The sequence below is a fragment of the Orbicella faveolata genome, unplaced genomic scaffold (assembly GCF_042242905.1).
Source record: "Orbicella faveolata isolate gen_17 unplaced genomic scaffold, um_ofav_v1 contig_36, whole genome shotgun sequence".
Lineage (NCBI taxonomy): Eukaryota > Metazoa > Cnidaria > Anthozoa > Scleractinia > Merulinidae > Orbicella > Orbicella faveolata.
Window position 1 is genome coordinate 7,653,174 of NW_028301565.1, and position 12,024 is coordinate 7,665,197.

Consider the following 12,024-nt stretch of genomic DNA (forward strand, 5'->3'; position numbering starts at 1 on the left):
TGGAAGTCAAAGCTTCATTTACTCATCGCAGTTACTTTGGCTGTCCATAAGTCAGTCAGCCCCTCCTTTCCCAAAATGAAGTTGTAAAAACACTTCAACATGATTAAGCAATTCATTTGCTGCACATCAAATTATTCTTGTCTCCTGAAGCAATATCACAGACAACTTTGAGGCTACTCTGTATGAATATTTTTATTAGAGCTAAATGTCCTTGAACTAAAAACAAGGATTTTAAACAATTTCTATAAAAGTAATGACCAAAAAACTAATTGCTACAATGTATGTTAAAATATCAAAATGTATTGCTGTGAAATTGTATTAATTTGTTTCTTCACTTCTTTCAAGTGGTGGATTTTGAAATTAATCCTTTGAGCCAAATTATACTACCTTACAAGTTTTGGATTCAGATGTAACAGGCTCATGTTTGCTATCCACTTGACCCTGCTATTTGTGTACAGGCTAAGAGTAGCATTCTGTGGAGCTGGGTGTAAAGGATCTTTTTGATCTGATTACTTTAGATAAAGCATCTTGGATATATAAAGCTTCTAGAATCAATCCTAGTAACAAGAAATTAGAGTCTATGTGTGATGCAAAATCATCAAATGATGAAGTTTTATAAAATGTGTAACAGATTTTCTAAATTTTTTCCACTGATCTTTTAACTTACAATATTGTCTTATCTGGATGAGCACCTAATGGATCAAACATTTGCAAAGGCCTGAATATTCAGCAAACTATACAAGTAAAAGTACCTTGTGAAGAGTTGCTTGCTCCTGTACACTCCATCCCCATAGACTTAAGGCTTGTTGCTCCTGGAGAGCTTGGTGAGTTTCTTTTTGGGTGGGGCAGCTTGATCAAGACCATCTTCAGCCACAGTTTGATCATCCCCCTCGGTGACAGCGGAGAACTTTCTCTTTTCCTGGTTCTTAGGGCTTTCTCTGAATGCCACTTTAGATGCTGCAATACTCAGCTCACTCAGTAAGCTATCAACTCTACCAGGTTTTGGCATTCTTGTGTCAGCTTGCTTGGACAGACGCACAGTCGTCAGGTTGTTCTCAGTCTTGGTCCCTATTCTTGCACGGAGTTTATACAGGTGAGTTACCTTGTAGACATCATTTCGTTCCCTGGCTGTCATGGGTTGTAGTTCGCATTCCTCTTGTGAGGCATCAGCCACAAACAGTGCAATCCGAGAATTGACATTAATGAGGAAGCTCATATCACCCAGTTGTTCATCATTTTCTCCAGTGGTTGTCAACTCTTTCTTGGAGGACTTCACATTTTTGCTTGACATCCCACCAGCGGTAGAGGCCCTTGGTTGTTTCTGAGAAGTTTCCATTGGCTCAGGTTGTCCAGTAACCATCTCTTCCTCAATTGTGTTTGGCATGTCTTCAGAACTAGACTTTGATTCCTTGGTGCGAGACAGTTTCTTGTTTGGTTTTACTTCTGGCCTCTCCTGAACTGGAGAATCGATCTTTTTCTTTCCTTTTGTTTTTATTCCAGTGTCTGACTGGATAATTTCATCACCTGGGATTTCTGTCTGGAAATCTTCCTTGAATTCTCCTTTATCCAATGATCTTTTCTTCTTTCCTTTCTTGGTATGTTTAATTTCTTGCAGTTGTTTGACATCAGCTTCAGGCATTTGATCTTGAGAATTCCTGTCAGAATCTTTCAATGACACACCTCTTTTCTTCTTCCTTGTCTTCTTGACTTTTGTTTCTTCTTTGCCTCCCTTTGAGTTTCCCTTAAAATCAGAATCAGATTCTGGTACTTCAGCATCTGTCCCTGCTATATCTTCACTTTCCATTTTCTCTTTTTCCATCTTGTCATTACTCAAGGATGTTTCTGTGGATCTTGTTAATTTCTGTTCTAATCCTTCTTTGTCGCCACTGACTCCTGAATCAGCTGATGGATGCAGGTCGTCCACTTCACTCGCAGACTCAGACGAGTTTGTTCCTTTCTTTGAGGAGAGTTTCCTCAAACATTTCTTGGATCTTTTGTTTTCTGGTAGAGATTTGGATTTCTTCTGCTCTTTAGTAGGTACAGGTAATGATGCATCATCGTCAACAGAATCTACCTTGACATCCGTACTGCCAGTGTTAAAAAGACAAGGATCACTTTCTTCTAAGTTTTCATCAGGCTCCAGCATTGAGTAGTCTGCTTCTTTTTCAGTTTCCTCACACTCGCTTAGTTTTCCTCTGTACAGTCGAAACAATGAAAGAAAATCAAAATTAATATTACTTGATGTAGCGATGTGATGTTTATGAACAACATGTAAAATATAACCTCGCTTCACAGCTCTTAGCATAGTGGCCTACGACTCATTTATAAAATTACCTGTGTTCATTATGAGTGGTTTCACTAACTTCTTTACAGTCATCATTCTTGTTATAGTGTTTACGGTGACCCTTTCTCTCCTCAAGATATTTAACATATTCCTTCAGGCAGGTTATTTCATCTTCGAAGTGACTTCCTTGGGAATTGAAATCCTTCTCAAGACGTCTTATTTCTGGGAAGAAAAGTTATTACATTGGAATTCAATCTACATGAATGTAATCTGATCTGTTACTACAAGAAACTATGTGATTGTCTCACATCAGGAGTTTAAGGCTGATACTTTGGTGTATGAGGAGGATTCAGAGGAATTTCTTCTGAAAGGAACATTACCCATGAGAAGTTGACTTGCACAGTAATAGATTGTTCCACTCTGGAAATAAGCTCTCCCTATTACAAGTTTTTATAAAATGCTGATAACAAGCGAGACCCCTTAATATACATGCCCCAAGCTTATAGGTAGAATTTTATGGTGTACATCCTGTACATCCCTTTCCTTTTAATTTGATAATTACAAAGCATTTATCTCCTGTCACTGTTGTCACCATGGCAATTTTCTTCAAACTGAACCGTGGTCCAGAAGGGTGAGGTTCCAAAAAAATATTCATACTTTCCCCAAGGAAGAAAATCCAACAGGGAGGAGAGTGAGATGAAGCTAAATTTATTTCAATATTTTTCGATCCGTTGTGTATAGATGTTTTCTACCCCAAGACAGTAATTCTCAAGATTTTTTTTTTCAAAGAATTTCTATGTTGAAGCCGTTTCCTATTTCATGTGACGTAAGCTCAGGATTCAATGGAGGGAAGGTGAATTATTAATTTAAGCAATGGCGAAGTCTTGATAACTCTTAGGTCTACTCCTGGCAGAAGCCTATAATACCTGCAATACGGTTATCTCTACAGCTGCATGATATACCCCTATGTTAAGTCACGCACCATGCGGATTTATTTTAGCATATTCCCAATTCACCGTTGGATTATGTGATGGTATGCATGTGTTTGCATTCGATCAGTGCTGGCGTTACGTTGTAATTTTTTTTAGAGAGAATGAAAATGCGGAGGTGGTTAAAGTAATTACTACTTTCTTATGGATTATTGAATAATAAAATAACGTAGGAATGATTAAAATTGTCGATCTTCAAGAAAAGAAGCATAAAAAGGGAACTTATTCACTCACCCGAGAAAGCCAAACGAATCAAGCTTTGCAGCTCCTCGCACACGGTAATCAAGCCGCCCGTTTGGCATTCTACACTGCCCTTTAGTCGACAAATCGACACAGCTGAGGCCAGAAGTTTTTCAGAATTCTGAAATAAATCTCGACAAGCATTTTCGTCCTTTCTTATGGGAGTAGAAAACGGAGTCTTCCAAGAAAATAAAACTGCTTCGCTTGCCGCCATTTTCAGATTGCGCGCGCTGAGGGGCTCACCGCTGGCCATAAGTGTCGGTGGCACAGTTTTGGGCACGTGTGTAAATATTCTTTTCTCGTCCGGATCGACGTAACGAAATTATATGAGAGTATGGCTTCAAGGTTCCACGTTGACCCCACCTTTACTGGCTATGGGAAAAGCGGCGTGCGTCTTCTGAAGATCAAACGCAGTGGAAAGTACCATGACATCAAGCAGATAGAGGTGGCAACAGAGTTAAAGTTAGCAAACTACCAGGATTATATTACTGGAAACAACACTAGTGTAATCCCGACGGATACACAGAAAAACACCGTCTACGCTTTGGCTAAAGATCACCCGGTAGGTAGATCGTTATACTTTCTTAATTTTTGCCATCTATGGGTTAAAGCTGAAACAACCAGTTTAGCAATCGATCGCTGGTTTGCTGATATTTTGCCGCTCGGAACGTGTTACGCAACCCCGCGACGCAACCCAAGTACGCAACATATAGTAAACGAAGAAAGAATACGTGACAGAAGTCAGGAACTTGGTGCAAGATCTGTTTAAATGATCGTTGAATGTGTTTCGTGCGTAAATAATAATATCGACGGCTAATTAATTAGTAGTGATCATACCCCCTTGACCTCACCAGCCTCCTTTCTTGCTTCCAGGGAGGGGGTCAGGCTGCATGGGTTCCAATAGTGTTCTGCGTTTCGTTGAACGATCACACCATTGGTTATATGTGTCCATCATGGCCCCTTGGTCACCCACCATGAGCAAGGTGTGCAGATGCAGAGGATGTGCACCACACTTCTTTGAAACTTTTCACACTTTTCTTAGAAACTTAGAAACAATATGTACACCACACTTCTTAGAAACTTTTGGGAGAATTATTTGAATCTTTTTTTGATATAGTATGAAATTAATCATCTATCAATCAAATGCTGTGTTGCTAAGGCACTGCCTGATGACAATAAAGTATTGTCCAATTTTGTATCAAATTAAGAAATTGACATCAGTTTTTCATGCATCCGTCCTGCTATTGATCATGAATTTCATCAGAACATTGTCAAAGTAGCTGTGGATCCACTTTGACAATGTTCTGATGAAATTCATTGTCAATAACAGGACAGATGCATGAAAAACTGACATCAATTTGTTTTTTAACGATAATAAATTGTCCGCTCTCTCCCGTTGACGCATCGCATAAATTATAAATTCCTGTGTCTGTGCGCATATTGACAATGAAAATTAGCCAATGAGAGCGTGAGAATTTCTGCAGTTATCATAAAAATTCTCTTTGCATCTTCCTTCCATAACATTAGTGTACAGATGAAGTGTGTATGTTTACAAGTGTTATATCTTTTATGATTGATCTTTTGTCTGCAGGTTAATGATATTGAGGAATTTGCACTCCATATTTGCAATCATTTTCTGTCAACTCATAAACAGGTATTTACACAATATTTTTCAAAGTAATGAATATAAAAATTCTTTTTGGCTTTTGATTTAATGTGTTATATAATGTTTTTGTGCCTATTTAATTATTATGGTAATTCCTATTTTTAATTCTAGTTATATAAATTATTGATGTGTGCTTAATTAAACACTGAATACAGTATATGACGATCATCTTGTGACAGAGGGCTTCAGAAAAATAAATTTTAGTCTTCCTTACAAGTCATCAAATTCCCTAATTTTTGGCAGGATAATAAACTGTACTGTCCTGTTTTCTTACCAGGTTGATCACATATCTGTAACAATTGATGAAAGCCCTTGGAAACGTATTCAACAGGTAACTTAATGTGCTATTTAGTCAGTGTCACTGGTAAACAAGACCTCAGTTTGGTCCTGGATGGCTGTGTGTATACACATTCCATTTAATGACATACTGTACTCAATATGATAATGTTCCATCAAACAGGGAGGTGTCGACCATGCTCATGCCTTTGTGTTAAATCCAGAAGTGATAAGATTTTGCTCAGTTACACAAGCAAGAGGAGGTACAGATACCATATTATTTTTCTAAACTTAAGTATCCAGTAAAGTGTGCACAGTCATACTTCTATCAGTTATGGCCATGTTTGAAACATTTTTAACAGTTAGATACTGCCTGAGATCCAGTGAAGCAAAGCACTGACAGTATTAATTGTTTCACAGATGTGACAAATATTAAATAATCAGCCCCAGTTAATTTTCTGCAGGTGCAGTTAATAAATATTGCAACAGGTTTTTTTCAGTCTAGCATGAATTCAAGTGGTAATTCAAAAGTAAAAGTCTCTCTCTTACTCTTGTGGTAAGCTGTCACGCCATTGAAAACAACAATGGCCTGTGACAAAAAAGAAAAAAAAACAAGATATTAGCTCATACTTACTAAATAGGCATATGCACGACTATAATGTAGACTCGTAGTAGATACATGTGTGTATGTACATGTGTCATTTTACATTATGCAAATTACACAGTCATATTCATGGTTTGGGAGGCGTGGTGGCCTCATGGTTAGTGTGCTCCACTCCAGAGCGAGCAGGCCTGGTTCAAGCCTTGGCCAGGGACATAATTTGTGTTGTGTTCTTGGGCAAGACACTTTAACTCTCACGGTATCTCTCTCCACCCAGGTGTATAAATGGGTACAGGCAAATTTAATGCTGGGTGTAACCCTGCGATGGACTAGCATCCCATCCAGGGGGGAGGAGAAACACTCCTAGTCGCTTCATGCTACTGAAACCGAGATAAGCTCCGGCCTGGCCACTTGGCTCATATGCAGACTTAAGCTTACCTACCTATATAATTTTGATTTGCTTAGTGTTGAGCTACCTGTAAGTATTGAGCTGTTTTTGTACTTGTTTTACTGAAATCGCACTGAGTATGCCTGAATAACTCCCATTCCTAACATGGAGACAAGGTTTCATTTGTTTTGAATTAGGCAGAGATGATAATAACATTAGATCAAAATAACTGTAAGTATTATTTTGTAATGTATTTCTTGGCGCTTGAAATTTTGTCTATATTGTTTAGAGAATCCAAAGGTGTCTGGTGGTCTTAAAGAAATGCAAATTCTCAAGACAACACAGTCAGGATTCACAGGTAAATAATGCGGTTTAAAAGGACTTTGATTGGATCAATACTCAGGGGCTTCATTAAGAGCCAAGCACTGGGCAAATAATATTGACCAGCTGTAACAATGACTTTTTCACAGCTGGTTTGACTATCTAGCAGAGAGTTTTCCTTGTAGAGAAGTTCAGTTCAAATAGTTTTGCCTGCGTTGCCTGTGAAAACCAGTTGTCCTCCTGCTGAGAACATTAATGAAACCCTGGAATACTGCATTGATATGAGTCTTCCATCACTCACAGGCTTTTGCAAAGACAAGTACACCATTTTGCCGGAATCTACAGATCGTTCCTTCTGTACCAAAGTGACCTGCCGATACCAGTTTGATACCACAAGGGGTGTGGACTTCAGTTCATGTTGGTGAGACATTTAGTTTATTGGCTTATTTTCTCAATGTTTGCTATTTGTTTCTGTGACCTCGGGATATTGGAGAGCTGGCATTTGAATTTGGAGAATACTTAAACACAAAAGAGTTGTCATATGCAGCTGAAAAGGGGGCATTGTGGAGTCTAAACCAAGTGTTCCAGATTTGAGCATAGGTCATGGGCAAGACAATCAGTCTCACAGACTGTCTAATGTCTGGCACCCAGGTGTATAAATGGGTGCCATTCAGCCATTAGCCAGGCAACCTGGAAAAATGTTATGTGCTCTGATGTGCCACTGAACCTGTGATGTGCTAACATCCCAAAGTGGAAGTAGCAAAACATCTAGTTTCTTTTTGCTTCAAAAACTCAGTTAGTTAAGCACTTAAGAGTTGTGAACCTTACTCACCTCAGTCCCCAACCACACAAGAAATTGTTTGAAAAACATTTACAGTTGTGTGTTAACTACATGCCTTTCTTGTAATCCCAAAGGAATTTTGCCAAGAACACAATTCTGGAGGAGTTTGCCGGACCACCCCACTTTGGTGTCTACTCACCCTCTGTACAGGCACGTTGCACTTAGTAATTACATTGTCACTGCATTGAAGTGTCAGTTAACCTAAAACATTAGTGACTGTACAGTAACTCCTTGTTAACAACAGACTGTTAAGGCCAGTTCAGGCCCTTTTCACGGTATAGGCTTCATTTATCTGAAAATACATATTTTTTTGTTCAATACAATAAAATATGCCTTTAATTCATATATAATTGATACGCTGGGAGTTCATATCATTTTGAGAGCACAGAGACTTAGAAAATAATAAATTGAAATCAGAGATTTTTGAAATGTTTTGAAGTGGAAAGACAAAACAGGAGTGCAGTGGTGATGCATTTTGAAATATTGCTGTATATTGTGTATAAGTTTATTGTAAATCCTTTGTTTACTTTTCCTTGATAATAGAACACTTTGTACAAAGCTGAAACGAAGATTTTGAAGAGCATTCCACAGGTCAGTTCATTAACAATATCATTTCACATTTTCTTATTTTCCCACTTTTGTGCATAATATTTTTCATTTTTCAACTACTCATAAATTAGATAATTTTCTGATCATAACACAAGTAAGTCTTAACATGTCCAGAACTTTCTGGCTAACTTTTCCGAAGATTTCCTAACACTTTCTGAGTTTTCCAGTCTCAGTCCTAAGATGTGTTTCACCAAGCTGAACATGTCTCCACAAATTTTTCCTACTAAAATTGTAGAATTGAAAGAAGCGGCATCATGGATTTTTTTTTCTCGTATTGGTTCTAATATATAATTTAAAGTTAAAGTAAGTGGAAGTGCATCAGGCCAGGTAATGCTGTATAGAAGCTCAGTTTCGTAATACTTTGTGTTTGTGGTTGTTGCAGATTGGTTATGTGGAGATGGTGATGCCGAACATTCATTACTTCACCGTTAACATGGCGCCATTTGGAATGTCCAACAAAGATGAGGTAAACAATAAATTGTAAAAGGTTTCTTTACAGCCGCTCAGTATTTTGCTTTTTAGAATAATTGAGAAATAACATTGGTCTGAAAGAGCAGTGGATGCTATACCATCTTGGCATGTTTAAAAATGTAGATGCAAAAAAACACAACTAATGACAGTATGGGTCAATCGAGAATTTTTGTAAGAAGTTTGAATTATTATAATACTTGGACAAACTTGTATGTATGTATTAAGCTAGCAGTTCTCTAAATGACTTTTAAAAAAATAATGCTAGAAATGCAACGTGGCAGGTTTGGTGTTTGGCCTCGGCTTATCAAGTATATCATTCTCCAAAACACATATTCCAGAAAGAGATTTTCGTTTTTCCTGTATGGAAAAATTCTTGTGTGCGATTGGTCTAAACGCATCACGTGATTCAGGCAAAAGTGAGGTTATCCGAGGAAATTCCCATGTGATATCTTCCAGTTGTCAAAATTTGAGTTTCCAAGTACGTTTGCACGTTGTGTGTGTTATTTTGAAAAATTGAATAGAACGGAACGTCTTGATGACACTAGAAAATGTTTGTGGGCGCTAAGAAAAATTAGATTACATTTTATCTGAGAAAATATTTGGAAGAGGTTAAGAACATAAGACCCCGTACTGGCTTCAAAAATATGCATGAGTTATATTTCTTTGGAGTTGACTTGTTACTCAAATGTCAGTTTGCCTCGAACGTCATTGTTAGAAAACTGTCCAAACTGTCCGTTTCTCGGAATGTACAGATAATTCCACATCCAAGCCTGTTTTCGTGCCTACTGAAAATTATTGAAGAGTGAAAGTCTTGTTACTGAATATTCACAGACAGTGAAAGGTTTGCATTAACGTTTGAAGTGTCCACCACACAATTTTGTGCAAGGGCAGAAAGAGTTGGGAACTCTTCAGCTAATTTATTTATGAAGGTTGGCCAGTCCCTCTGACTAGACCTGACTACAGCTCTCTTCTGGCAGTAATTTACTATAGATTTTCGAGCATGTCTCTTTTTTTCTTATTCTTTCTGTAGATTTTGATGGCCACGGACAAACCAGCTGGGCTCATAAAGGCAGCGCTATCAAGGAAACCCACGGCAAAGCTGTAAAATCTAGTCACTGCTAAACTTTGACCTGTATAGGGAGGGGACATGATAATTAGCTGACTGCTCTGTACGACCCTCGTGCATTTCATTTCAAAGTGAATGAAATAATTGAATTGTATCTTAATAATAAAGTAGCTAACATGCCTGACTGTAATGATATTTCAAGACGAAGTTCGATATCGATCTCTGTTAGATCAGAAATATAATGCAAATGAGGATTTCATGAAACTTGGCTTTTTATCAAACTGTGTGAAATTCTTAACTCAGTGAAGAAATAATAAAGAAGTTAATTTTTTATCGTAGAGACTCCATGTTTCTTTTAACTCGGGTGCCTTGTTTGGCTTACTAACGAATGAGCGCCCATCAAGTTTTCAGATAAACAACCTGGCACAGCTAGGTTGAGACGTAGTCGAGGGTTTGCATAACTTTTGAGAATTCTCCCAACTCCGGTGGTGTTTAGATGAGGCTATGTAAACACGGAAAAAGTACTCTATTGCTTTTATAAAGTATTTCTCAAAAATACGCGCGAATCTAAAACATCGCAACCGTGTTTACGTACTCTCATCTTAACACACCTATCGACCAATGAGAGCGCGCGTAAGTATCTCGCGTATTTTATAAACACCGATAGAACTTTCCCTCCCTTTCCGTTTACAAGCTTCTAGGCAACAACGGAAATTGCTAAGATTACGAGTCGGATTTGCTCTCCGGGCGCTTTCACACTCGTTGCTGATCACGTAGCTAGCTTGCAACCTTCTGGTGTGTTTTGTATTTCCGTTTCCGTCTCAGTACTCAAGCTTTTTTTTTTTTCTTGCAAGGCTTCCCTCACGCTATCGGGAACTAACAATAAGACTGCTGTGCAAGCTCTTTCAGACTGTAAAAGAAACCCACTTTATCTGATACACCTTTTACTCTATGACGTTATTGGAAAGAGTGGGCATATGGGAACGATGGTCCGCACTTTTAATACAGGTACTCACGCAAAAGCTGTGTCATCGCACTCTCTAGGCTTCCTATCCAGCAAGCTCCTTAATTGACGATAAACCTTGAAAAGAAATTTCTTTTACGCTGGAAATTTATTCATTATTCCTTATTCCTTACTTGAATATGTCTGTCGATATTTAATATGAGAATTAATCAATTAACTAATTAATGCACGCATGAATCAAAACAAAAGGAAACTTTCGCTGGGTTCAATATTGCTTATTTTTCAATTACGTACGTCATACCGTATTAAGTATCACATCCGTTAGTTATCCCTTGTTTTGAACGGACACGATCTGTGAAATGACTTCTAAACTCGTCAAAAACAAATCCCGTCGCAAAAAGGCTGTGATAACCTTTACAGAAAAATAACAAAATTTAGCAATACCTGTGATCGGTTTTTGTCTGATGATTGTGATAATTTAAATACTTGCACGCGACGGAGGTCATGCGTGTTATTTTGGTCTTCCTCCAAATGCTTTATTTAGTAAATACTTCGGAGTACGTGACGCGATGAATGTTTTGAACACGACAAACCGCTTGGCAAACCTTTTCCACGCAGTTACCGGATGTGAATCTGTGTTGTGATTTTCGACGAACGAGACAAGTGGTTCTATCTTCACCTTTTTTTATAGCCTCTTGTGGCTTAATTTAATCTCAGTTTAAACGATTTGGCACTTTATGTGTCTTGTTATGGCGTCACTTTATCCACTCGACCCAATCACTAAACCGCGCGTAAATACCCGGACAAAAGACCAGTTTACATTCCTGCGCTAGTTATTCATTACAAATGTCAAATCACACTGAGATTCACAAGCGCAGCGAAGGAAGCCGTGCATTGTATGAACTACAGTGAAGCACATTTACCGAAGTTACTTCTGTCAGATGACACATGGGTTGTGGAAGCAGCAGCTCGCAGCCACCGAAACGCGGTAAGTTATTTTTATCCCTAGGGCAAACCGTGGTTAAGTTAGACCAGTCGCTCACGACCGCCGAGGTTTTGTTGTGGTGAAACTGGTATTTTGACCTAAAAACTCAATGTCATCGGTTTTTCGCTCGCTTAGAGATTTCAATTAAAGAATTACAGCTTGACAATTCTTTATAATAAAGTGACTACATCTCAGTGTATTTGTTAGAATTTATTCAAAACTCCGGGCAGGTTTTTATAGGCCGATACAGTCTTAACAGAGGTGAGATAGAGGCCCTCGGACAAAATCGTGGTTTTGAAGTTAATATCTAATTCTATAGTCTC

The 12,024-nt window shown here is 38.3% G+C and overlaps 2 protein-coding genes across 2 annotated transcripts; one reads left to right on the forward strand and one right to left on the reverse strand.

Annotated features, from left to right (window-relative positions):
* Positions 1-174: 174 nt before the first annotated feature.
* LOC110049010 (uncharacterized) lies at positions 175-3,781 on the reverse strand. Its single transcript, XM_020754781.2, has 3 exons — positions 3,508-3,781; positions 2,335-2,506; positions 175-2,195 (listed from the first exon to the last, which is right to left on the reverse strand). The coding sequence occupies exons 1-3, from the start codon at positions 3,764-3,766 to the stop codon at positions 797-799; spliced, it is 1,830 nt and encodes a 609-aa protein (XP_020610440.2). The 5' UTR covers positions 3,767-3,781; the 3' UTR covers positions 175-796.
* Positions 3,782-3,794: 13 nt separating this feature from the next.
* LOC110049011 (uricase-like) lies at positions 3,795-10,090 on the forward strand. The gene is made up of 10 exons (XM_020754782.2): positions 3,795-4,075; positions 5,105-5,167; positions 5,457-5,510; positions 5,640-5,718; positions 6,734-6,802; positions 7,069-7,186; positions 7,681-7,756; positions 8,150-8,197; positions 8,598-8,681; positions 9,717-10,090. The coding sequence occupies exons 1-10, from the start codon at positions 3,848-3,850 to the stop codon at positions 9,789-9,791; spliced, it is 894 nt and encodes a 297-aa protein (XP_020610441.2). The 5' UTR covers positions 3,795-3,847; the 3' UTR covers positions 9,792-10,090.
* Positions 10,091-12,024: the final 1,934 nt, after the last annotated feature.